This window comes from Xenia sp. Carnegie-2017, unplaced genomic scaffold (genome assembly GCF_021976095.1).
Source record: "Xenia sp. Carnegie-2017 unplaced genomic scaffold, XeniaSp_v1 HiC_scaffold_3, whole genome shotgun sequence".
NCBI classification, from domain to species: Eukaryota; Metazoa; Cnidaria; class Anthozoa; order Malacalcyonacea; family Xeniidae; genus Xenia; species Xenia sp. Carnegie-2017.
Window position 1 is genome coordinate 4198013 of NW_025813493.1, and position 27944 is coordinate 4225956.

The window sequence follows — 27944 nt, forward strand, 5'->3', positions numbered from 1 at the left end:
AGGAAAATAATGAGATTAAAATAACAGCTACAATTCGCATATTTATAGAAATCAGAAATCAGTAGCTAATTGCATCAACTACTTTTTACAAAATATTTCTACCTCAAGAAACGAACCTTAAAATTTGTTGATGAAATGCACTTATAGTTTTCATGAATCTCACGCAAACAGTCCGTTCTACAGGAAACTTGAGACTCCGCAGAATATCTTCGGCTTTTTCTTTCGCTATCGTAAATTCGCATTCTCCAAACACAGATGCAATCATAGCAGATGAAACTAAAGCCTCAAATAAATCATTTGATTCATCTCCTACTCTTCCATTTTTCAAAACTTTGCAATTTGATTTTACCTTGGGCATCAACAAAGGAGTAACGACCTGCAAGGAATGTAAATATAATCACTTGAGTTTTGAATAAAAGACTTTGACATATGCCAGAAAAACACAGGTAATAGTTTTATTTAGTCTTTTTCTACAGCTATTTCGTTTGAAATCATTATGAATAGGAGCATGCATAAAAAGTTTGTATGATTAAAACATAACTTAAGAAGTAAAACTCTCCGAAAACTTTTTTCATTATAACTAACAAGTTCTTTTTGCTTCAACTGTTGGCATCAAAATGTTTTTGAAGTGTCTTATTGCACATAAGTTAAGGAAAATTTTTTCATCAAAATACAATTAAAGCATTTATCATATACCATTTTTCATTAATTAGGATTAGAAAATGTTTTACATGAAGAAACATTTCATCACAAAATTTTACACCTTTTCAAAATCAGGCTTGGAAAATTCCTTTTTCCAGACTTCTCCATCATTCGATATCCACATTTCGGTAACCGCTAAGAGCAAAAGATGAAGCCTTTCCATCGCCTCATCTGGCTGCATCCTTTCTACATTCTCAGAACTGTTGAAAAACCCAATCCAGCGTGGAAAAAACCGTTCCAAGAATTCTTCTCTGTCCTTTTTTACCCACTCAAAGTGTTTATAAATTCTTCCAGTGTTCTTGTAGACAAATCCATCATACTTGTAATAAATTTCTAATACAAAACACGTGATGATAGTTAACCAATCTTGCACCACGAAGTTATAAAAATTCACATCAGAAACATAACTGCGATCAAATGATTAAAGCCCGATAGAAAAAGTCAAGTCGCAGCACTTCAAACACCAAGAAAATCCAACAAATATACAAAAATATATGTACTTTCATCCGTATGCATATGTATAATTATTTATCCAAATTATGACAATTTAAGTTTTATGCCAAATAACTTTCATACATAGCTACTAGAGCCGTTTTGATTCATCTCAAAAAATACTAACTTTTATGAAAATACTTCAACTACTGCAAATTTCTTAGCTATAACTCAGTTTCTTAAAAAGGCAATGATGAAATTTCAACATTTTTTGTACTAGCTTACTTATGTTATTTGTAATGATCATACATAACGTGCAATAAAAATAAACTTACTATTTTTCCTGCGGTAAGTTGTCGGAATGCATAGGCAGCGATTTATACATCCAAAATTGTAGAGATTAAAGGATGATTCTACTTCCACCAACAACTCATACTTTGCTTCACCATGAGACATCAAAACATATTTATAAGCACATTTCTTCTTTGAATGTTCTAATGGCACCTGAAGAACAGCTTTGAGCAACCACTGTTTCTCACCAAATCTATTAAAAAAAATTAAAAACACTCAAACATTCGTTTAATCCAGTGAAAAACGTGTTTTATTTTATTATATGACTCTATCATATGCGGCCGGAGATTATTCTGGTATAAAAAGGAGGTATATAAATACAGTTTCATATTTTTGTTATTTTGTAATTGGAAGATCTATAGCCAAAATAAATTATTGCAGCTCAATCTTGAGTATATTTACATGTCTAAACAACGACAAATCTACTCCATTGGTAAAGATTTATTCTTTATCAATATATGAAATGCGTCATTTCAAATGAAACAGACTGCTATCGATTGCTCAGAAACATTTTTAAGGGTCATTCCTTTCCAGTAACAAATATAACTACGCCCTACACGCTTTATTTGTACATCCTATTTATTTGTTCCTATTTGATAAAGACTTCCCACTTGTTTAACTTAAGCCTTAAAATTCATAACGCTATGTTATGAAACTGTGGCGAATTTAAAAATGATGAGCATTAATACATTTTTACTAACACTGGATTGGATTATGATACATCACAATAGTATCTACAATAAAAACATGCTATACAAACCGTTTTGTCTCAACAGGTATTCCTGATCCGTTCTCCCATCCTCGAAAAACTGGTGGGTCTCCATGTATGAAAACTTTGAAATTCTCTTCATTATCTTCTACAAAACTTTCCGCTGAAAGTGCTTTAAAAATAACAGTAAACATGTCTTCATCTTGTACTTGTTTATCTTGTTTCATCTCTCTAGAATTAAAATAGGAAATATACAACAAAGCTTGAGAAAGTGGGGCGAGTCGAAGTTTCAATTTGTTTTTTTAAGATTAATATTTGATTAAAAATAAGGCATTTAAAAGGGACAACAACAAATTGTCAACATAAACACGTTTCGATTTAACATAAGGGGATTTTCATTACACATGAAGTCAATGAACTAAATAGTCATAGTATTAAATACATTATATGATATATGATACATATAAATGAAGTGTGATAACAGGTATTCGACTATACAAGCGATACTTACACAGCATGTGAGTGTGATAAAAACAAATAAAAATAGTTACAATCGAAAAAAAATCATTCTTTAAGTTTTGGAGAAAATTAAGTGATGGTTCTAAAATAGGGAAGCAAGAACGAGTGTATTTTGATTTGCAGTTAGGAGTTTTTAGCAAGTGTGGATGTGTAAGTTATTGTCGGAAGTTATTTGTTCTTTAATCCTTATGGTAAGATGATGGGTGACGATGGTTTCACCGACATAACGGCATTCCGACATAACGGAATTACATTCCTTGAAACTAAATTTTAGAAGCACCATGGCTTTTAAATACACCGACATAACGGAGAGTGTATCTAACTGTTGCGGGTCGCGTGTCGCGAGTAAAATATCGAGGGTAAACTCTCACGGGTATAAAAAACACTTTTTTGCATGATAAAGTTTGAAAGAAGTCGGTGTTAAATTCTCAGGAATTCTTTATTTCTATGTATGTCAATTGAATGTGCTCTATAAATCAACGTTCTCTGCAGTCAACATTAATATATGTCACCGGTGTTTGGATATATAATAATTGTGCTTGCTATAGAAGAGGAATTATTATTAGTTTTGAGGGCCGTTAAAGTTCTCATACAATTGAAATTGTAAATACCCAGTTCATAAATTATAAGATATGGTTTATTTATATGTATAACTTGCACTTTCTCACGATTATAAATTTGCTTTTCCCTAGCAACAGAATGTATCCAAGTAAGTCTTGAATGGTTAGTGATGCTTGGTACTAATAAAAAGCTAAATATCTTTTCAATAATGATTAGTGCATAACTTATATTTATTAATATTATATTTGGATATATAGAACAAACACACATTGCCTATGTATCAGGATTTTACACAACGCTAACGAGATAGTTCTATTGACAACAGAGAACGTGTATCTTATAAACCCTGGCTCTAAGTGTAGTACTGTCATAACAAATATCAACATTTAATTCAGGATTTATTTGGATACAACTCATGTATTGGATATATATCATATTATTCTTAAGTAAAAGACCAATTGTGCGCAAGAAAAAGTGGAAGCCATTTTTACTTGTAATCTATCCATAGCTGATCCTAAACTAAATGTGTTTATAACTTGAAGTGGATGTTCGGAATTTTCAACGGCAATGCCAATACCCCCAAGTCTTGCAGCCTCTAACTATAGAATTTAAATACTGGGTACATTGGGTATATCATAAGATCATATGTATAACTAACACTTTCCGGCTAATGGAAAGTTGCATTGCTTTCAGGCGCGGATCCAGCGTAAATCCTGACCGTGGCGCATTCCAGTAAACACTCATGTTTAGGGGGGGGGGTCTTTCTTTCATGAATACCGAAAGTTGAACTTCCTTTGTTTTGAGCGTGGAACTCTATTATGCATTTGTCGCTATATTCTAGCTCAAAATTTTAGGGAGCAAATAGTGAAATGCACCAAACAATTCAAGTACTAATTACAAACATGTTCCGTAATGAATGTTACAACGTTAAAAAATGAAAAAATCGCCGTACTTACGTAACACCATATCTCTGTTCCGTCAACGAAAGCGAGATATCCAATTAAGACAGCAAAGCAAATTTAGTCATCTTGGTGTTTAAGTTGAATGCCAACGTTTACGTGTTGTGTTTTTTACTTTAAACAACAACATGCCAACCCTCCTCCTTTTGCATCAACTTGTTCTATTGAAAGTACCTAAACATTGTTCTCTGGCACTATAGCAAGATCATTGTTTAAAATATCCGCCAACACCATTTGCCTTGGATTTTTTTTGGAGCAAAATGATCAATTACTTCGTTGATGTTAAGGTGCATTTCCCGATGCACATTCAACAATGCAAGTGACGTTAGTCTTCTTCCTTCCATTGTGCTTCTCATGAATGTTTTTAATCGAAGAAGGGTTGAAATAGATCTCTCGCAGCTACATGTAGTTACTAAAACTGTTCCAAATAATTTAAAGGCGGTGTGAATATTTGGAAAAGAAAGAACATCGACAAAAGGGAGCAACTCTTGAATGGAATTTTAAATGAAAGGATAGCCATATCAATGATTGTTTATAATATTATAAAAGATTGGGAACCACACCTTTTATAGTTTTGCCAATAGTAAGTTTCTTGTGACCCCATAATTTTCATTGCCGGAAAAACAGGCTCAACTTACCAGGTTACTACACTTTTAGAATTGTATGAATATATACCAATTTTTTATGGTTAATTTGTTTAAGTGTTTTGTTTCTGCCCCCCAAAAATCATGGCATTCCAATAATTCTGTAATGATAAAATAAGCTTTTGGAAATGGCGATTTTTTAACTACGGAGCCACCTTAAGAAGTCGGACACCATACGGACATTATTCATCATTTCACGCAATATGTCTATTCCACAAGCAGACGCAACACATAGATTTAAGATATGTAAACCACAATGAAAGTAAACTGCTTTTTCGTATATTCGTAAAATTCGGGCAGCAATCCCAGAAAATTTGCCTGCCATATTTCCCGCTTCATCATAACCCAGGCCACGATATTGTTCCATACTTAAGCGGACCTTTTGAATGAAATTTTTTATCTCAGCGGACAGAGCTTCACCGGAAGGGCTGTTCATTTAAGGAATAAAACCGAGGAATTCTTTCCTCACTTTAAAGTTTTTGTGCACGAATCGCAAAACAATCGCCATTTGTTCTACATTTATAGAATCAGTGGCTTCATCTACAAAAATGGTTAAAAATTTCGCTTCTTTAATATCCACAATTTTTTCAGTTATTAAGTCGCCAAATATATTAATTATTTCATTTTTAATAAATTATGACCTATAGGTTCGGTTAGAAGGGCAGTTTTCAAAAAGCACGTCCATCAGGTTACCACATCGAGCGCTATACTTTAATATCTCGATGAAGTTGCCTGGATTAGTCGGATCTTTTTCACCGAGGTAATGGTGAGCATCATCATGATGACCTCTAAATGCTAAATTCTTGTCAGGCAGAATTCAACTACACATCGATACCAAGCCTCTTGCTTGGAGGGTTGCGTAAACTAAGAAGCACGAAGGGTTGCAGTTGCGTGAATATTAGATTTGTCAACATGTTGCTGCACTGATCATCAATCGTTGAAGCTTACTTGCATTATGCGTGCTTTAACCACCAAAAAGAACATAAGGGACGCAAAAAACACCTTTAGCCAAAGGAGAGTAAGCCAACCATTTAAACTTTGACAACCATTTAAACTGAAAACGTCTACCAGTGCTTTCAAGAAGAAGAAAAGAGTAATCCGGACCAGGTTTCCAGCAATTCGACAGAATTACGTATTTCTTCCAATAATTCAATTTCCAATACAATTACCAAACATTACGTATGGTAATGCTTTGAGTGTCAAGTTAACAGTTGTACACGAGTAATTTCTTGAAATGTCGACGGTTGGTAAGTATATAACTATGCATGATTACAACAATAAAGTACTTTAAAGTTTAAATTTAACACATTTATATGGTGACATATTTTAATGTTGACAACAGAGAACGTTGATTCATAGAGCACATTCAAGTGAGCATACATAGAAATAAAGAATTTAACATCGACTTTCAAACTTTTCAATGTAAAAAAGTGTTTTTTTATACCTGCGACATTTTAGCCGTGACACGCGACATTTAACCTGCGACCCGCGACAGTTAGATACACTCCATAACGGAATTAAATTCCTTGAAACTAAATTTGAGAAGCACCATGGCTTTTAGATCATCGGGAATAGGCTCTCTAAAGCTAATTAGGTTTTTTATTTTGTGTGTGAGGAGAACACATACTTAAAATAATAGACATTTAGCTTTACTGCATGGAGAAACTTTTACTGAAAGAAACTTTTACTGGAGAGACTTTGTTCATTTACTTAATGTAATGCAGGACAACTCAATTAATGAACTAACAGGGAAGTTCTGCTTTGACATGCTAAACGCATTTGATCATGTCAATACATAGAAATAGTCTGTAAGCGGAAGTAACTTCAACGTAACTTATTAAACCCAAGGACTGATTATTATCCTTATAACATGTTATGTACTATACACCTATTGTGGTGTCTTAGTCATTGTTTTTGTAAATATCATCAATTTGTTGCGCAATATGTAGTAGCTTGAGGGATGATTTACAGTAAATAAAATTGTAAGACTTGATTATTTGGCAAACACTACGTTTCGTTTAAGATGTTGTCAAATTTAGTCAAAGAATAGTATGAAACAAGTTTCATCAATTTCAGCAACTTCCCGCTGGATCGTTCTTTCTATCGTTTTAATTTTAAGCTAATTTTTTGACATCAAAATATACTGCAGTATAAATACAAAATCATCGACATACGTCCTTTTGACTAAAGTTGTCTTGACTTCGAGAAAACCCCTGAAGTTTGAGTAGGCCCCGCTATGTTTTTTGCTGGTTTCTTACGTTTTAGGAAACAAAACATTCGCAATTTTTACTTAGATATATATATGTAGGCCTATATAACCTTTTAAGATACAAATATCAAAGATATATCTTTATTTTTATCCAAAAATTAAGTTTGTCTCAGATATCATATAACGTCACAAGGTATGTTTTCACATCGTTGTCGTCAACACGTCTGCCGTCGTAGAATGAACCGGAAGTAAAAAGCACATGCCACGCCATTTTCACGGCGTCTTAGACGAAACGTCGTGTTTGTTAAATCACTCTTATGAGCTCTAATAAATAAAAGGCAAGTGGTACCTTCTTTGACCTTGCTTTTGACCTTTGCGGTTTTCATTCTCATGATTTATTTCCTCGTCGATTGCATCAGTGTTCTGTTGTAAGGTGCAAAAAATTGTTATTACGGCAGATTTCATGACCTGCATATGACCTTGTCTGTGTATGATGTACGTTTTATAATCATGCACGTTTACCTGGTCAGATTGAGGTAAAATATCTTTATTCTTGGTCATCTCTAAAAGTGTCAAGGGACGATTATGTGAAAGGACTGCAGCACTTGTGGTTCCATCACTGCTCTTTAAATGATTGCTTACTCTTGTACAAGCTGATTCAAAAAAATATGGAGCTGTGCATTTGGAATGTGGCTAATATAAACTGCACATTTTGAGCAAAATTATACTTCCGGTTTTGAACACACAAGATTATAGTGCTGTTTCTTTTAGGAAAGCAGGAACTGTTTTATATAAATTCATAAAATCATGAGCAAAAAACGAATCTACACTAAAATAGCACGGAATCTCAAAACTTATGGGTTGATGGAACAAATTATCGCTGTTCTAATTGTTCGATCGAGCGTTTTCGTTTTTGGAATTTGCACTTTCGGTTTTACTTTACTTATTGAAGTGCTATTTGCGTTAAAGATAATTTCAAGGATGGAGTCTATGATAACATGTATAATTGTGACAAATTCTAAGTCGAAATCTTACCCTCTCCCGGATATACAATTTGCTGGATGTTACTTCTACTACTGCTACTGCTGCTACTGCTGCTACTGCTGCTTGAATTAGATTAAGCATTCAGCGATGCATTTGCAATAGAAGTGCGTTCGTCGCTTAAATCGGCGGCGTTGTCATCCGCTTTTTCGCTTTCTGAATGCGTTTCCTTCGTTTTATTTTAATTTTCCATAAAGATTGAATCAGAACATCTTAATCATGTATGTTTACTCAGTTCAACTGCCGACAGATATGAATACAAGGAAATTGTGATTTTCCCAGAACCGTCCTCGGCATTTAAAACATGCGAGCAAAATCAATCCAAAGCAGAGCCCTCTATTTGTAAGAGTTGGGACATCTATTGTTATCCGTTTAGCTTACATTGATTGGGCAATATTCATCACCTGATCAATTTCCGCTATTTTGGTTCCTAGCTTTGAAATTTGAGCTAGTGTTTATATAGCAATTGTTGCTAGTAATACAGTATTTTGAGATAATATTGCGTTTTTTTATGGATAAGTACTAACTGATTGTTGACGGCTACTAAATTTCATTACATATCGCCAGAATCGAGGATTACGAAAAAAACGAAAGAAATGCCTTTACGTCGAACTTACGAAATTTGATTGCGTATGGTGATTGTTGTGCTGAACTGCTTTTGATATAAGTTTAAATTAACTGACTCAAGTAGAGAACCATTTTTGGGCCAAATAACATTTCAAAGTTCGAGCTGATGCAGTTTCAATAGTTTTCTTACTCCAAAGCTTGTTTTTAATCGAAAGATAATTTCTCGTTATGTTCTGAAATTGGTCAATCTACGAACCTCTCAATTCTCAGCCACTTCCACACTAAAACAAACAACTACACCAATTCACAGAAACTCTTATGATTTTCCATGTTGTATTTTGCATTTTTAGTTCATCATTTAAAAATAAAGTAATTATAATTAGGATAGTCACTGAAACAGCCGAATACAATATATTTTTGGTAATGAATTGTACAAATGTACCCTGCTTCTGTCGCTCAAAGTAGAACATTACTTCTCTTCTAGACTTGTCAGTGGTATTTTAATTGTAGGTTTTGGTTTATAAGATCAGAGACATATCTCCATAATTTCAGCTATTTAGGCTCTTTAATGTTTATACAAACTGTTGCTGCCTTTCTCATATAATAAAATATTGCTGCCTTTCTCATATATATTAAAATATTGCTGGCTTTTTCATGTATATATTTCACTGGCAATACAAGGCATAGAATTTGAACAAACGGGGCTGAGCCCCCTCTAATACACACATGCTTGATCAATAAACACATACAGAAGTCTTGTCATTCCTCAACCAATAAATTTAACTCTTTGCTAAATTAAAGATTGGATCAGACTCATATGCTGTATAAAAGACTACAAACAGTAGCACTTATAGCAAACGGACTGTTTTTCAACAAAGGAAATGTTTCATGTTATAGAAATAATAAATTCATTTTAAAGAAATGCTTCACCAAAATTTTCAGCAGAATCCCTAGCAAACTTTATTAGAAATAAGCTTTAATAATTTATAAAGTGTTAAACGCGAAATAACTTAATATAAATGAATAAAACGTTTAAGGTCAAATGCATCTTGGTCAAATCATTGCATATTTCAATAACTAAAAAGTAAAAAAGTCTGTCATTTTTTGCTAAGCCAGAAAATTTTGTGATCTTTCAGAATAAAAAATGTCATGCTTGGATCAAATTGGGGGGGCATAAACCACTCACTACCATTAAATTGGAACAAATCTTGAACACAAATCTCTCAGAACTAAAACTGCATGATTACTATGATTCGAAGTTTCGAACAAATTCTTGTCCAACTATTTGATAACACTGATGCCAGGATAGCATTGTCGCTTGCCACGAAGCTTAAAGATCTTGAAAATTTGTTACAGAGTCGGAACATAAGCCGAAAAAACACGTTCACATTTGAAAAATACTTCTTACAATGGGTCAGGATAAATTTGAAGCACGAACTAGTAAGCCGCAAACAAAGCTCAAACCAAGAAATTAAATCAGGTCTAACACAAATCGTTAAAAAAACGCAAAGAGCTTGCTATTGCTCCTAATATATTTGATACCACCATGGAATAAGCTTAAATTGCTTTCTTCTTTTGCATATAAGCCCAAGTTCCAATAGTATTATTATAGTTTCGCATTGCAAATAGGAACCAAAATGGCGGCTCCGCGCTTGCCCCAGAACGGTTGTCCCAACTCTTAGGAATAGAGGACCCTGATCCAAAGTGGAAGCTACAATTTTTCTTTGATTTATAATGAGAAATAATGATCGGAGATCGGACACGGAATGGGTGTGATCAATTGAGTTCTATAAGACCTGGAGGAAAATGTCAACCAAATTACTATAAATCATTAGCGCGCGGCCGCGTGGTCAAAAACATGGCAGATTTTGGTTGTCAAAGTCAGCGAAAAGACGCGGGTTCATGAAATAAAATTTTTTTCGCCCACCCGGATTTGACAACCACAATTGCGATTGTATAAAATATCAAGCTTTGCATTGACGTACTCAGCTAAAAAATATGTTAAAAACGAAAATTAAAATCTTAGTGGTATGAACTATATAAACAAACTTTTTCTATTGAATACAACTAGCTTTCTATTGATACAGTTAGATAAGTTTTCTCGAAATGAAGAAGTTAGATGATTGTAAACTTTGAACTTTTTTCATGATTTTGTAATAACCTTTCCATTTGTGTAAGACATGCTACCATGACATTTAACATTTTTCCAAGAATTAAATTTTTACAAAACATTTGCAGATATTCGCACATATTTCATTATGACTTGTATTTTACAATTTTATCAATTTTACTTTTTAAATAAATTTAGCATCGTTTTTTTATACATGAATGTGTTTTGAACAACAACACGAGTTTCCATCACGATAGACAAGGTTGTCAGTAGAACCTCTTGTATTTAGAAAAATTTCTGTAACTAAATCGTGTTCTCCAAACATGCGTGTGTTTTCAAAATGCTATAGAGTTGGAAATAAACTAGCTACTTAATGAAACGCAAACAAGTAACATTAACCCATACACTTTTTCATGATACGATCAGGGTTTGATAACGGTCGACCAACTTTACGAGGTAAAAAGTTGGGATATGAAAGGATATGTTGTACGTTTAAGAAGCACAAAACGTTGTAACAATTCGTCAACAAAACGATCAATGTTGATTTTCTGTAAACCACGACTTAATTCAAATTTCATATCTTTGTTCAATACTGTCTTTATCTTATCTGTTATATCGTCAAATGGTTCCTATAGCAATACCACAAAGATTTCAATATTCCCATATCAATTTTTGCTTGATATTTTACTGTTACGCACCATATAGTCTATACAGTTCTTATACAGTCCATATCAACATAAACTAATTTAAAGGGCTGCATATCAGTAGACATGTTTTTTATTGATGTAATAATGGTAGTCAAAATTAGCTATATTTGCTTTATCTAGATAACGATAAAGTATCGCCTGTTTAACAGAAACAAGTAAAAAGCAGGACTCATGTGCAAAATAATCAGACTGAAATGCTCTTAATTGACATTTATTTTATTCGTCTAAAAGCAAAACATACGTATAGCATTATATCTGTCAGCGCAATTAATACCTTCAAGTAAGAATTCCTAGGTAATTCTGAATACATCACCGAAAATATATTTCGTTTTGTTTTTCCTTATCATAAGTAAAGCAGCTAAATTAGCTACTTTTCTTATCAACTGTACCTGAGGGATCTTTTGATTCAAAGCTTTGAAAACAGCTCCATCACAAATATCTTTGCTGAACACAAATAATTTAACCTAGAAAAGCAGAAAATTAATTTATGTAATTAAACGCAGAAATAGCTGACAGGACCATAAATTCTCAATCCTATTCATTTATATCCCTTTCTGTACAACATGGATAACAAGAAAAAATTCAGGGAACTAACCAAAGATGTAATTCTAGGTTTTCCCCGAATAAGTCTGTCTACAAGTTGTCTTTCTAAAGATTTCCAGTTGAACTTTACAACAGTTTCTTCAGTTCCTTCACCAAATTTTAGTGAATAGTCACAGCGAGCCAAGACCATTGGTAAAAAATCACTCTCTGGGTCATAGGCCTTCAAGTGCGCAAGTCGCTCAGCTCTTTTGATACAACTTAACAACCTAATAAGTAGGACACATGAAAGTTTAGTTATGACAAGTAAGATCAAGCTTATTAGCAAAAAGTGTCATTTTAGTTTTTTACAGCAGACAATTGTCAACATTGAATAAAAAAATGAATTGTAAACCAATATTGCTCATCCCTTGAAACGACTGAAGACAACTCATCAGTCGATAAAGTAAATTAAGCTTTTAAATTGCACATGCACTGTATAGCGACCTTAACTTTTATTTTAGGACTCACCTTCTTTCACAAGTGATATTCTCATGATTTTCTAAGCCAGAATGAAGCTATTTATTAAAGCCTTGACATGATGTTTTTCTTCCGGGCTAAAAAGGATGAAAGATGATAAATAAATTATGAACAACGATTTTATTTGCTAATCAAAGTTTACTAAAACAATCATAAAATCACATTGGATGAAGCAACTTTCATTTTTCGACGATTTTGGTTGATAAATTGATTAGTCAGCATACGAGACAATGCGCATGCACAACGACATCTTTAAGTTCCTAAGATTTAAATTTCATCCCACTTTATATTCTTGACGTATCTAATATTTAGTGTCTGTACTGCAACATGCAATTTGAAATAGTATTCAAGCATCGACACTATAGTCGTCTGTCCCTTGCAACATCGAAGATCTGTTTCTTCTTCTTAATATTGATAACATAAGTGTCGGAAACAGATAGACATCACTCATTGTTAGTTACTATCTAGCATGCTCTGAACATTTGTAAATGACGTCAAGAAAAAGGCAGTTATAGTTGAGAGAGTCAGCTGTGAGACGTATGTGACCGAGGCAGAGTCTATTGTTACATACTGTGACGAACGTAGTTATTATTTTTGGAGTTTTTTTAGTATATTGACTTGTATCGATTGTGAAATGGCGATGACCTCGATTTTGGAGACACGTGAGCACTTGTTTTGCATACTTGATATATACACATATAGCCAATGGCAAAATCACCCGGTCTTTCACTGTTTTATTGCAAATTTTTTAGCAAAGTTATTATTCATTCATTAGAAAATTGAACCGATTTATTTTTGTACCAGTGAGTGAACACAAAAAAGTACATTTTAGGAGCAAAAGGCGGCTGGCGTCCCTACTGACTATAGCATTCATTTGCGTTACAAATTACAAACTACGCATATTTTTGAGCCAAAGTTGACGCCTTTTCAACCGTTTTTATAAACTAACGCAGTGTGTAGCTGTACCTCTTTTATATAGGTGGTCAACGGTGAACTTTTCAGCTTCGCTTCGATCTAAGCAACGATGAAACTTTTCAAAAAGAAAACGTTTAAGTTCTATGATATTCGGAAGATATTGCATTGCACGAAGATGACTTTCCTGCAAATACAAAAATGAAACAAAGGACTGGTATACGATGCATAACAAAATTTTACAAAAATATAGAAAAACTGGCCAATAAAATGTTTTGAGAAAATTCATTAAATATTTTTTAGCATGAAAAAAATTACACATAATTTCTTTATTCCTATCTTTTTTACATCCATTCCTTACATTATGAATTTTTTCAACAATTGAGCTTTATTGCTTTACGTTATTGTTCTACAGCAGCATGAGCAAAAGAGATAAAAATCCTTTAAATTTGATAGTATTTGTTACGCACTAATGTATAAATGCTTCAGTGAATTAAAAAATATTTAATTCCTTCGTCAATGAATTAACTTTGACTACTTGAATTATTTAGTTACATATTTTTTATTTTCATTGTGTCGACGTTAATGCTACTTTAATGTTTACAAAAAATGAAGAACAAACTTATGCAATCTAAGTTTAAGCCATTTATCCTTAAAAGATAGAGATTTTAAAAACACTTTTGTCAACAGTAAGGTTTTTCATACGAAAAAAACAGAAAAAGATCAAAAAGTTTTTACAGTTTGAAATATGTATTAGTGCAAAAAGATTGATTGTTACAGAATTGGTCGTCAAGTAGTAATGAATTAAACATTTTCATTTTAGGAGATAAACTACACATGCGTATTACATTTGCTTGTGCTTCTTTCTATTGTATTAACTATTGTTCAATGATGCACCCTAGTTTAATATGAATGTGAATGAGATTTTAAGTGCAATTTATTAGCTTAATATAAAGAATCCATCTTCCATTGGGGACATAATCAAGAATAGTTTGAGTGGTAGTCACTTTTCTCATATGCAAGCCTCCAAGCATCAACAGCATGTGCCACAGTAACTTCATCTGGTAAGTTCTCTCTAAGATCTTCAATAAGAGTACAACCATCTTGTTCAAGCTTCCTGTTGATGTACTCAGCTAAGCTTTATCGAAAATAATAATTGCAAATCTTAACGACACGAATTTTCAGGGGGGAAACTTGAGTTTCAAGATTAAGGGAAGGAATGAATTGGGCCAGAAGAAAACTGGGTAGTGTAAAGCTAACTTACAGAGACGAAATGAGAATGTTAAATAAGGCGGTAAATATTCATATATCCAGCTCTGCTTTATTGATTCGGTCTGTTAACAAATAAAATTTGAAAAGAAATCAGCTGGGCGGAGCTGAATATACATGAATACATAACCCCCCTCCATTAAAAGTTCTAGTTTCACCGCTGCTAACTTGGTCAAAAAAGAACGTGGCACGATTCTGTAAATAACTTCAAACAAAAATCAGTTTTGCGAAATTTCGAAAATTTCATAAGTGATAATGTTTCACGCTAAATATCAAAAAAGTTCCTTTATTCTATCATTTTTAAAACTTTAAGTAGCATAACAATTATGCTTCTTAAATTTAAAAAAATTCAATTTATATTTTGTTCAATTGCAAAAAGTATGCCAAAAAACATTGGAAAAAAAAAGATCAATATAAACATTGAAAAATTTCACTATTTTGAGTTACTTCTTTTCTTTATGACGTACTATATATCTTTTCACTTTTTAACAGAAGAATAGAAATTTATCAAAAATTTCCCGACATTATGTTTTTCGCACTTTTAATTTAATTTCTTTCACTTGAACTATAACACATTTGAGACAAGTTGCAAGGTTTTGACAACAGCGTACAAATAACAGAAGTTTTTATCTGGTATAAAACTTTTGCAATAAGTTTGAAATAGATTTTAAGAACAAAAATTCAAACAATGATAGCCTTTTCTTTGAGATAAAATACTGGCTCAATTAGGAATGAAAATTATCAACCAACAGTGCGATGTAAAATGTTTGGATATGAAAGACATTTTGTTAACAAGTTAAGAGAACACACAACTTGAACAACCAGAATACTTACGGATGGTGTAACTGTTTTCCTTGTGCATTTTTCAAAAAGAGTAAAATAAGATGCAACAACTCATCAACAAAACGATCAATTTTGATTTTGTGTAAACCACGACAGAAGTCGCCCATTGTCTGTTTGCCCAAAGCCGTCTTTATATTATCTGTTACATCATCAAATGGATCCTATGAATGAGATGTAAGATAAATATAAATAAGTCCGTGTCAGTTTTTCAGTTCTTCAGCACTATCAAGCACCATATATAGTCCACATAGCCATTACCTCCTCATCAACATCAATTATTTGCAAATACATGTTGGACATTAAAAATAGAGATAAAGTTAAAATAATGTCATTAACTTCAGTCTTTTTTCCTTTATGTATGGTAAAAATTAACAATGTCAGCTTAATAAATTATCACATATTTATTTGAAGTAAGTCTTGATAAAAAGGACTCTTGTATACGGCGAAATCAGTAATTTTCAGCAAAATAAAATGTTCTTAATTTACATTTGTACTGATACAGGTAATATTGAATTTAAACAGATACAATTTGTCACTGTGACCTTGACATATTATAAATTATATATAATTTATCGCTAATTTTTAATCAAAGTAGAACTGACCTGATTATTTTCAGTTAAGATTCTTGCTCTTTCTAATGATAACAATTTCCAAAGCGCAACAACATGTTGAAGCTGACAAAACTGTTCTGCCTAAAATAAACTTATTGAAACACTTGTAGCACATGGTGCAACATTACAAAGTTTTGTTTGTTATAATCACAAGTCAAACACAAAACAAAAAGTTTATTTTCTTTATTTATCGTTTCAAAGCAACATTTTTTCACTTCCAATAATTTGATTAGCTGTCTGAGGGGCGGATTTTTACGATTTTTGCCTATAGGGCAAAAAACATTTTGTTTCGTAGTGTTTTTGTTTGCAAAGTGAAATGTAAATTTTTAAAAATGAATTGAAAGCGATGAAAGAGTGCATTTTACTATCCACACGAAGGGAAGTTTGTAGAAAACAATCCAATTTTAGTCGCAACATCAAGTGCATCGGGTCATCTGCCATTTTATAGCGCGAGTTTCTTCATAATGAAAATCAAAAAATAAATATGTTATTTACCGTTTAGGTCGGTCCGTACGGATCTCCCAGCCGGTAAATAAATAACATATATATCTTTGGGCATAAGGAAAAGGAGAAAACAAACTAGCAAATGACGTTTAGTGCTTTTTTATGGTACAGCGGTATACCTTTCCACTCTTTAAAATCTTCTTAGGATCAAGTTTTAATGCTGATTGCATATATTCACTAATAAACATTACGGGATCTCCTCCAGCAGACGATAAAAAACCAATGACATCGTGGAGAGATTTAAGAACATCACAAACATCAGTCAGTCGATTTAGTTCACTTAAGATGTGATCTTTTGTTGATTGAGTTAGCGTAACCTATACAGAAAAAAATTTTTTTAACCTTGAAAAAAGCATGTAGAGCAAAAAGAGACAAAACACCCGATGCGATTTGCGTGTTTTCAAACTAAAATGTTTCATATTTTATGTGTTATGATACATCACATAGAATAAACAATCATATGGATATTTGAGCAATTGATTTTGCTTGATCTATTCATTAAAATAAACAAGCATTATTTAGCTACAAAAATAATTACTGTATTATCGATGGAAATAAAAAAGTTTATTTAAGGCCTACGTTAATATAGCAATTTATAAAAAGAGCTGTCAAATTTGATTGTTTTCCATAACATATTTTAATTAGTTCTATTATTTTACCTGAGGTATTTTTCTACTTAAAGCTTTAAAAACAGCTCCATCACAAATATCTTTACTGAAGACAAATAAATCAAACTAAAAAAGACATGGCGTTTAAGATTTAACACCGACACTGTTTACAGAAACGTTTCAATTAGTTATTTAAAGAAAATAAAATATTTTCAATCCAATTCATTCATATCTGTTTTATACATGATAAAAAATAAGATAAAATTAAGGCAACTGACCGAACATGCAATCCTAGGTTTTCGCCGAATAAATCTGTCTACAAGTTGCCTTTCTAAAGATTTCCAGTTAAATTTTACAGCAGTTTCCTCAGTTTCTTCAGCAACTTTAACTGAATAATCACAGTGAGCCAGGACCATCGGTAGAAAATCTCTCTCTGTATCATAGGCAACCAAATGCCCTTTAGTAACATTTGAAAGTGACAACTCCTCTGAACTTTAAATACGTAAAGATGAAGTCATTGAAGAGAAAAGAGTAAAGTATGAGTAAAAAAATGTCTATCAAGCATTAGGAAATGAAAATGTGTTTTAGTATAACACAAGACACTACACACTCCGTATAAAGTAAACATTATTTAATATAAACATTTCGACAAGTGCTACACGTCATCATCAGGAGTGTCTATTGTCTTGTGTTTTGCTAAAATACTCGATGTCAGTCGTCATTTTTTTAAAAACGTGTCTTGAAATAACTTATATAATCAGCTCTTACAAGTAAAAATGACCTGTTTCACGACGTTCAACTGAATGAAGTTCTTCACGGTCAAAAACAGTAAAAAAAATCTTAGTAAGTTCGTCTTACTTTTTCTCGTCGTCATTCAACAAACTCTTACATCGACCAATAAAATCGTTATGTAAAGACACCAGGTAATTTGTCAGTGCTAAAGAACACTTTCCAAATCCTTTCCACGAAGGCAACAACATAGAAATTGGTGTGGCACTAGTAACTTCTTTCTCGCTTAGCTCTTTCGAAATTCCGTAACGACCTATCACCAACAGTCAGGCATGTTTAACTTAAGTTAATGAATGTGGTTTTAATACATGCAATTGGATAAAAAAGATTTTTTAATCAATATTACTCAATTGCTCATGCATGACACGAAAGACAACAAATTTTTCATTAAGTATATTAAATAGTTTGCTTTGGACGATATGGACTCACTGTTTTGTACAAGTGATATTCTGATGATTTTCCAAGCCTTTCTGAAATCATCAATTAAGGAAGAGAGATGCTTCTTTAAATCAGGCTCTATAAAGAAAAACAAAAACAAAATAAGAATAAAACCTTTCTTGAAAAAAACACTAAAAGTCATACAAAATCATTTTATGTAAAGAATTTTTTACTTTTCGACAAGATTTTAGGTGGTTAATAAGTTTATTGAGATGTGAGGCAATCTTCACTATAAGAAAATTTTACGTTTCTACGACTTTCCATTGTGTTTACTGTTCCCGACTTATCCAAAATGTACTGTCTATACTAGTTGATCATTAACACTTTTAATTATATGAAGTCCTGTACATGAACAACTGATATCCAGAAATTTAAGTGATTTTTAGGGAAAGTTGACTACTTTTTAATTGCTGAAACGTTTACCAGCAACACAAACAAGTTAACAAGTAATGGCTATGACAGAATAAGTTCAACCATTTTTTAGGCAAAAAAATTTTGTAGCGTTACCTTTTTTATATAAGTCTCCAATGGTGTATTTTTCAGCATCGTTTCGATCTAAGCGACGATGAAACTTTTCAAAAAGAAATCGTTGCAGCTTTATAATTTTGGGAAGATATTGCAATGCACGAAGATGACATTCCTGAAATTAGGAAAAAAAAATTTAAAACTGATGTGCAATGCATAACAACGTATTTAAAGAAATAACTTTGAAAAAATCAGTATTTTTAGCGAAAGAAAAATTCTCTAGCCTTTTTATAAATTACTTCATTTGTTCTCTCTTGTATAAAAACCCTTTTTATAAACGAAATTTTTTTGTCATGTGTTTCATAATTTTTGCAGTCCAGCAACATAAACAACTTTTTGATAATCTAGTAATTCGAGCACCATTACGAATAATTCTGTTTCAAAACTGTTTCGAAGTTAAAATATTCAATATAGCTAAACAAATTAACAAAAAATTGTGTTAAAGATTAGCAGATTTTGCAAATTTTATATCTGACATTTTTTGTAGTAATTACAGAAAACTGAAAGAGACCTTTTTGAGAAATTCATCAAGTACTTCACACTTGTCTGTTGGCACTTTGACACCATGAGAATATTCTTGGTATTTGAAGAACAAATGTTCAATGGTGATTTTCTTGCGATTTCTCCACAATGCAGGACATGAAGGATCGAATGTCTTAACAACAATAGAGTTTGGTTCATCTAATTCATAGATTAATTTCAAGAGCTCGTTATTTCCTGGAAAAAAGGAAGAAAGATGTTTTGAATAATAAGGTATGTATATTAGGTATGTTCGCGAAACAAAAATGCATCTAACCACCATCATGGATGGATAAGCTACTTCAAAGTTATGTTTATATTAATTCGCCATGAAATTATTAAAAAATGTATTGCTTTTTCAATGGGATTTTTGTTTTCTAAATAGTTACTATAATATCCGTGTGTATCTGTGTATATAGAAGATTATTTGCGAGATTAAAATCATAAAAACAATTCAAAACCACTAGATTCTTTTTACCCAGTCTTTCATCACTGATCATTTTGCTTAAGCCATCTCTTAACAACTCAGAAACAACCTTAAAAAGAAAATATATTTTACATCACAAATAATGAATATTGCATAAATATGCATTCAGGGAATGATAATCACAAAGTCATTTTACAGTACACCGAGAAACAGTTTGATAAAATTTAAAAAGGAAGACGAAAATAAAAAAATTCCAATTGAAAAACAAAAATGCTTAGAAATAACACTACAAAATTTCAAAAGAGAAAGCTTTGTACACTTGTAAAAACTATGATAAAAAAACCCAGCAAAAATAAGCTTTAGATGATCGTCATTTGATTGTGTGCACGACAAAACGTATTCAATGAGTTTGCATTCTTTAAAAACTGGCGTGCTAAATTACATTGCTTATCCAATGCATAGGCAATGACTTAAATTGCCTGTACGTTGCATATTGGTATATGTTAAATTTACGTGTTTTTGTAGAAGAAAAACTTTCATCCTAAGTAGCTACGTAAAAGTAAGAGCAAGTCCATAAATTTTTCTCTCTCCTTATAATCATCCAAAAGTTTTCATCGAAAGAACTATCCCAAAATGTGATGGTAAAATAAAAACAGCAACAACTGCACAAACAAGAAATGACAGTACCAGACTTTATAAAATTATGTATAAAGTAGGTATTTTTAAAATTTTCGTATCATATTAGGTATTTGAGAAAAAATAAAAACCACATGAACTTACTGATAGAACAGGGTTCAAATAAGTTTTCATAAACGCATTTTCCCACGTTTGTCTTGTTTCTTTACTTGACCAATCAGTTTGAGAGAAATAGATGTTTCCTAATGACAACAAATGTAGCGAAAAAATATATTGAGTAGAGTTATAGCTGTATTTTACTTCAAATGAAACGTACAAACAAGTATAAAAATGATCTTATTTGAAAAATATTTTAGCTGGTGATTATTGGTTGATATTTCTTTAGTAGTTGAGAATAACTTTCTAAAACACGAATACCCCAAAAGAATAAGTAATTAAAAACAAATTTTCAAACAGTGACACAATTACAAAATGATTTTCTTTCAGTTTGTTTATAAAGGTTTGCCATGGTTACTTTGACATACTTCAATTTAGAATATTTTGATTGTAGATATTGCAATTTTGATCAAAAGTTATTTATAATGTTACTTTAAAGTAAATGGTTTGAACCGGGGAGAGTCTTTACATGTTTGTAAATGTAGATCATCCAGGTTGGTATAGTCCTGAGAAGGACTGTTTTTGTTGTTGACTTTGTTGCTTGTTGAATTTTACTTTATCGGATATTACATCTTTTAAAATTATGCTTTGGTTGTTGTCGTGATGTAATATTTTTATTTTTGTTTCATGTAAAACATGAAAATATTCTGTGAAGGAATATTTTTTGTTTTACATAGCTGTTTGTTTTAACACCACTACAAATTGTTTTGTATAGTGAATCAGCTTTTCATGCTTTTATCGAAATTTAAACTGGTTATATATGAATTGATATGAAAAAGGTACAAACCATGATTATTTTTTACAATTTCTACAAAAATCAGATGAATGATCACAGCAGCTTCATCGACATTTGTACCAACAAATCTTGCAATACAACGTAGATCATTTTTTATATGGTCTTTTATGAATTGAATGATATCATCAACAGGTGGTATGACAATAGCTGAAATATTCTTAAAATTACAGAAAAATTATTTATAGTAGCAATGTTATAACATTGTTTTCGATCAACAGAACTTTTATGTGTAAATAAAAAAACTCAATGACTTAGTTAGGTTGATGATTGGGCAATACTAATACTATAATGTTCTGCCGTGTTAGTTTTCTTTGAAATCAATTTTTATGCTGAATTTAACATGCATATGTAATTCCCCCCCCCCAATTATCATTCAGAAATTTATCAGAAGCTACAAACTTACAAATTTTTCCTTATTTAATCTGAGAAAAAAGTTTTAACATTTTAAGCGTTATGTTTTGTAAATGCACTATAGAAATGTAAAGTTGCTGAGCAATAGTTTGAAACTAAAGAGTTACAAAAGAATGCAAAGAATAGAAACAAAGTACTGTTTTTAAGGTGAATGCTTTTTAACATATGAGCGGTGTAACGAGGATATTCTGGAACGACAGAAAGTAATAAAGCGAGAAAGAGTCAGACAGTATAGTGGAGAAATATCACGAAGTATTTTATTATTAAGTAATTTTAGTTTTTAACACTTCAAATAATGCTCGTCCATGGACTCACATTATTTCGTTGCATTCTTTGAAAAACTCACTTGTGCTTGTTTATCTGTAATTGCACTCAAAGCTATATTTTTCATTTTACTAAGTGACTTATCCTAGTGTTGTTAGCAGACGATAAAGTATAAAAAAGGATGTATGCAGCAAAGTGTTTTTTTTGGTGTATTTTGAGAAAGTTAAAACCAGACTTCTAAAAAACTTTAATTAAAATAAAAGTGGATAACTTTTACCTAATAACTATTTAATTCATTTTCATACACTTGTAACTACCTGAATTTGGTCTGGAGTTGTTCCCAACAACATAGCCACATGTGTCAAACAACGTAAAACAGAACATGATAAAGAGTTCAAATTTCTTTCTGCACTTGTTGGTTGGTTTTGAACACGTCCTAAAATGTGCCCAGTACTACTTCGATGCGCACTAAAGGAGATATTTGAACTGTAAATTATTGTATTATCTTAATATATTGAAAAACTAAGTTTTCATATTTGTCAATTTAATAAAGAATGGTATAAATAGAAAACGTATAGGGTTGGTTTGGCGTTGGCATAATGATGCCTCTCCATTTTTGACTACTAACTGAGAATTTTCCTCTTCGATTGCAGCACCCGAATTTAGGGAATTATACGTTTCTTCGTACTCTCCACACTATATCAATTCAAAAAAAACATTGCAGCATTTAAAATGCTTTAGAAAAACATTAAAGACAAATTATACGAATGGTTATTAAAATTGACTTACCACTGTTATGACGTGATGATGTGCGTTATTGCTCTCTGGAAAATGCAGTGCAAACCAACACAAAAGGTTAATTATTCAAGAATTTTATGCAAAATGTCTATTACTTACTATACGACGTACCATAGCTAACATCCATGACCTTGGGACCATCATCGTGAGGCATAGTGGGAATATACGCATTCTTAGAAAGAAAAAGTCAACAAATAAATAAATGCAGTCTGATGTAGTAAGAATTACAAATGGATTTTTAAGACGACACGATGTAAAATACCAAATGCACAATGAATTTTATCCCAAGTCAAGTAGAAGAGTTTAACGTTTAAAAAAGTACTTGTAGATTTCTCATTTTTTATTAAAGACGATCGACAAATGCACACTCAATCGTTTGTTTCTAAAACTGTTTTATTTGCTGCTCATGCAAGCAGCTTTCTGTAATATATAAATGGTAATACAAAATACGTTTATTTTGTTAGCTAATAAGCAACTATAACGGTAGAATATAAAGATCAATAATTGCAAACACATACCCTCATTGATCCTGGATTGAAAGCAAGGTTTGACAATGGAGCCAAAAGTTGGTTATTTGGAAAACAACTCAAAACAACAAGGAAATGAATCAAGATTTCATTTAAATGTCTATCATTTAAAGTTTGTCCACTGTGTAGCTGAAGTAGTTGCTCATAAGGACTTTTGTTGAAATTTTCTAAGAGATTCTTTGCAAGAGGTAGCTGCAACAGATAAAAATATACTGCTTGGTTGTCAAGCAAAAATTTTGTTCGAAATGAGCTCATCTTTAAGCAACTTATTGAAAACTTTGTAAAAATTACATCTAGATTTATTTAAGATGAATTTTTAACATTTTTGGACTGCGTTTAAAAAGGAGTGTGCTTAAAAAAATTCAAATCAATTCAAACTTTAGAGCTTTCTAATGTTGTGTGTGCATTACATTCATGGGAAATTGTAAAATCATATAAATATTTTTTCTGCAGGAAAAGTTGCTACAACCTTATGTTCAGTTACACATTCTCCAAGTTTCTTATTCACCATCTAAAATCAAAGTTAAATGCATCATTGACATGAACATGACACAATCTCTATAATATTTAACGTAAAAAATGCTTCGTGAACAATCTCTGGTTCTCTGTAACAAGAAATTTTAACACGCACATATTTAAATTGTAAGTCAAAGGAAAAAAATACAACTAAGATTCTGTTTGAAAACACCATCCATCAGAAACTAAAAACAAATTTACCTCTAAGGAGATGCGATCTGTTTTGCTTCCAGAAGAAAATTTCATTTTAACTTCGCCATAAAATGCGAGTAAAATATAAAAAAACTGATTTGGAGCATCACAGGTCATTTTCTGAAAAATTTAAATCGAGAACTTTAACTTATAATGTCTTTTTTCTAATTTGATTTAAAACTGCATTTTGCCACAACAGAGTTTCCATAAAGATTTCCATATTACTATAAGCATGATACGAAAAGGTGAAGAATTTAGTAAGGGAAGAAAACTAAAACGTTTTTACTTCAGTAGAGATTCCAGCACCATTCGTGAAAGAGATATATTAAAATATGTTTAAAAACTTTTTTCACCCAGCATACTTTATATTATTAGAAATTTGAGGATTTGTGACTTCATGTTCTAAATTTAAAGAAAACAGTTGCAAACTAGGAAAATCAAATGCATATTTTTCTGTAAGGTTAGGCAACCTAAATGAAATGCTAACCACAACAAGTAAGTGACTAGCTTGACTTAAAGTAAAGGGTCTGCATGCTTAATTAAAACATATAGCATATAAAGTTTATGGACTAAGACTAGAAGTGTCGTTACATGTTTCTAGATGTATATCGTCTAGGTTAGGATTGTTCTGAGAAGATCAGTGGGTATTAATGCTGACTGACGTTTCAACAACCTTAGCGGTGGTCCTCTTCTAAACTTGACTGTAAAGATGACTACCGCGAAGTTTGTCGAAATGTTAATCAACATCAACAGTCCTTCTCGGTACTCTAAAAACATGAAGGATCTACATCCAGAAACATGTACACTTAATTAGCATTTATTTTATAACACATACAACTGCAAGTTCTCAATTTTATATTCGCAACTAATGTTCTAAAGGAAAATGCACATAATTTTTTTGGTAAGACGTATGGCTCCCTCACTCTTAAAATCGGCTTTAAAAGACTACTTACATAAGCCGAATGTATTTATAACAAAAGCAAATTAGGAATTTATCGCATTTTCTTTGTTTTTAGTGCATTCAGAGCTGAAAATGCGACGTTTGAAGAGGGCGTTTGCAGTGTAATGAGAAAAATTATCTAACCTTTAAGGTCAACTGCATTTCTTCATAGTTTGATGTCATTATTCCTTTGCCAATAGCTTTTCGCACAGTATAATAATCATCGTCATGAACTATAAAACTGTCCAGTGTTTTTTCATGCTTCTATATGAAACCACAAGACAGAAAAAGTCAATTTTAATCTCAGCAAACCATGAATGACAATTAAATGTTTATGAAACAAGTATTTGACTCGTCAAGGACAGAATTTAGTTTTAAGAATTTAAGAAATCAAATAAGTACAAAAAAGTTAACAAATCGTCACCTCAATTTGTGGAGGCAAAATCCATTTCAATTCTGTGTTTTTACACCTTTCTTTCACTCCATCAAAACCGTTTGGATCATTATGGATTAACTGTTTTAGTAGGAATAAGTGTAAAGCAGATAGCTTTTCTTCGCGAGACAAATGTTTAGCAGCTTCAAAGCAATTCCTAAGTTGAGAATTGCTGTTTAAGTTGTCGGAAAGATCGTCATTAATAAATGTAGAAAGTTCAGTTAATGCAGCCCGTATTGCAGCAATATCTTTAAGACTGTCAATGTCCAGGGTTTCCCATTTTTGAAAATTCTTCAGAGTTCGATCAAGGATTTCGTGCAGCTTTTTAATTTCAAGAATTTTTCCTTTTTCTTTTGTTTGTTTTTTTCGTAATAATTCACCAATTATAGAATCCTAAAGGAAAACCATACGACCAATTTATAGAATGAAATCATCTTTCAGTAACACAATCTTCTGACAACCAAACAATTTTCGAATTAAGCTATGTAGATATTTGAAGTATCATTGCACGACAAAAAGGAAAAAGCTTCATTTCATAAATTTTTCAGGAATTTTATAAAGGCGTTATTTACCTCGATACAATGAACAAACAACATGCAAACGTTCATCAAATGTTCCTTGCTGGTTGACAAGCCTTTAGCATCACTGAGATACTCTTCTAAACACTCATCAGCTTCACTTTCTCTATAAAATGAACACATTGCATTTTTCAATGACAACTTAACACTATTCTTGATAGCAATTCTAATAACCAAATTTAAAATATTTCATTTCGGTACTCGTAATTGTACTGTCTACTTTTGTTGTCCTTTCAACGGTCCTCTTTTTATTTAATTCAGTAGCATGTATACATACCTCTTTTTGATTGAAAGAAGTTGCTGTAAAATGTATGATCTTATAACTGGAGTAACATCAATGCCGTGACCATCAAAATGAGTGAAATCTTCAGTTACGTTTCCATCTTTAATCACATAATACATGAACTTTCGCAAAAGTTCTTTTTGTGGTAAATCATCACCAAAGCAATAGACAGAGACAACATTCATGAAAAAGGATTTGAAGCGATTACGAAAGCTTTTCCATTCTTCCAAAGAAAGCCTAAATAACACATAAAAAAGCTTTTAATTATAGAGGGAAGATGTCATAATTTCTGATGTAGAGCTCTTTTGGTTGAATGTACACAATTTCTTTCAGAATTTCAATTAGGAAAGTGCACTCCTATATAATGGCATGCTATTTTATACATCTATGTGATATGTACACAACTGTAAATTATTTAATGAGAAATATTGGTCAGATGAAGCATACGCATGTACAGGGTTTGTACTTTGAAATAAAGCAAAGCTACCATATTTCTCGATAAAGACAAAAAAGAGAAGTAAATTAAAACTTTACACTGTATCACAATATTTGATTTATAAAGAAAATTTTTTGTCTTTCTCTTGCTGGCTGTTTTTTTTTGTTTAGCTAAGAGTTAGCTGTCACTTCTTTGGTTTTACTCGAAAAACTTTTTTGTTTCGTGTCTTACGGCGCTTTTATCAAAAGTGACGTTTGCCATATAAATATGGAAGGTAAATAACAAGATAGACATATTTTGGCCACAGCAAAGTAAACAAGTAGTTAATAATGACCAGTTCCAGTGCATTTTACCGTTCATAGTTATTATTGGTTAAGGTAAAATTTTTATAATGATGGTGTTAGCAAAATGTTGAAATTGACGAAGCATGGCAAGTTATAACTAACGATTGACGGATAAAAATAAATGAGCAAAATATAGGTACAAGTTAGTTTGCTTTTTTACAAGTAGCGAAAAACTAGCACTACATATCTTAAGGGCATGTTGATTAAGTATTTTTCAATATACTCGTGTGAGTACTTTCCCTTTCTGCACAACAACAAGTCAAAAGTTTAATTCTACTATTCAGCAATATTTTCTATTTTGTCAGATTGACGGTTAAATCTGGATGGTTATTTAAAGACTGCGACGGTGGGACTATAAGCGCAAAACTCGTTTTTTAAATGTGTATGGCTTACACCTAATATATACATTGAATTGCGCGATTATAAAGGGTATATATATTACAAGCTGCATTTATTTGAAATTTCTGAATCGAGCTCTAAATCCTTTTGCTCACCACGATGAATCGCTTGTCTTCACTTATGACCATTTACCTGCTATAACGGTTTACTAAGCATAGCCACATAAGTGGTAGGAATGATATCTTATTTTACATACTTCTCCGTTTTGCATACAGAATCA

At 31.9% G+C, this 27944-nt stretch overlaps 2 protein-coding genes across 3 annotated transcripts in view; both read right to left on the reverse strand.

Moving 5' to 3' along the window:
- Positions 1 to 28: 28 nt before the first annotated feature.
- Positions 29 to 8452, reverse strand: LOC124454090. 2 transcript variants are annotated; one of them, XM_047004900.1, is made up of 7 exons: positions 8122 to 8452; positions 7609 to 7649; positions 7436 to 7509; positions 2246 to 2425; positions 1470 to 1678; positions 764 to 1035; positions 29 to 376 (listed from the first exon to the last, which is right to left on the reverse strand). In XM_047004900.1, the coding sequence occupies exons 2-7, from the start codon at positions 7645 to 7647 to the stop codon at positions 104 to 106; spliced, it is 1047 nt and encodes a 348-aa protein (XP_046860856.1). In that variant the 5' UTR covers positions 7648 to 7649; positions 8122 to 8452; the 3' UTR covers positions 29 to 103. The 2 variants fall into 2 exon arrangements, with proteins under 2 accessions (XP_046860856.1, XP_046860855.1); XM_047004899.1 differs by having other exon boundaries at positions 7609 to 7739; positions 8122 to 8451.
- A 5761-nt stretch (positions 8453 to 14213) lies between these two features.
- LOC124454935 (E3 ubiquitin-protein ligase rnf213-alpha-like) overlaps positions 14214 to 27944 on the reverse strand; it is a 76966-nt gene continuing 63235 nt past the window's right edge. Inside the window, exons 63-86 of the mRNA XM_047005688.1 lie at positions 26540 to 26782; positions 26257 to 26368; positions 25676 to 26077; positions 25396 to 25515; positions 24321 to 24431; positions 24073 to 24114; positions 23595 to 23795; positions 23188 to 23248; positions 23068 to 23102; positions 22907 to 22974; positions 22596 to 22746; positions 21595 to 21760; positions 20796 to 20893; positions 20067 to 20124; positions 19581 to 19786; positions 19052 to 19184; positions 18536 to 18622; positions 18176 to 18359; positions 17596 to 17809; positions 17369 to 17443; positions 16829 to 17026; positions 16197 to 16286; positions 15586 to 15755; positions 14214 to 14620 (exon numbers count right to left, since the gene is read on the reverse strand). Coding sequence (XP_046861644.1) covers positions 14464 to 14620; positions 15586 to 15755; positions 16197 to 16286; positions 16829 to 17026; positions 17369 to 17443; positions 17596 to 17809; positions 18176 to 18359; positions 18536 to 18622; positions 19052 to 19184; positions 19581 to 19786; positions 20067 to 20124; positions 20796 to 20893; positions 21595 to 21760; positions 22596 to 22746; positions 22907 to 22974; positions 23068 to 23102; positions 23188 to 23248; positions 23595 to 23795; positions 24073 to 24114; positions 24321 to 24431; positions 25396 to 25515; positions 25676 to 26077; positions 26257 to 26368; positions 26540 to 26782 — 3382 coding nt within the window. The 3' untranslated portion in view covers positions 14214 to 14463. The remainder of the gene's footprint in view (positions 14621 to 15585; positions 15756 to 16196; positions 16287 to 16828; positions 17027 to 17368; positions 17444 to 17595; positions 17810 to 18175; positions 18360 to 18535; positions 18623 to 19051; positions 19185 to 19580; positions 19787 to 20066; positions 20125 to 20795; positions 20894 to 21594; positions 21761 to 22595; positions 22747 to 22906; positions 22975 to 23067; positions 23103 to 23187; positions 23249 to 23594; positions 23796 to 24072; positions 24115 to 24320; positions 24432 to 25395; positions 25516 to 25675; positions 26078 to 26256; positions 26369 to 26539; positions 26783 to 27944) is intronic.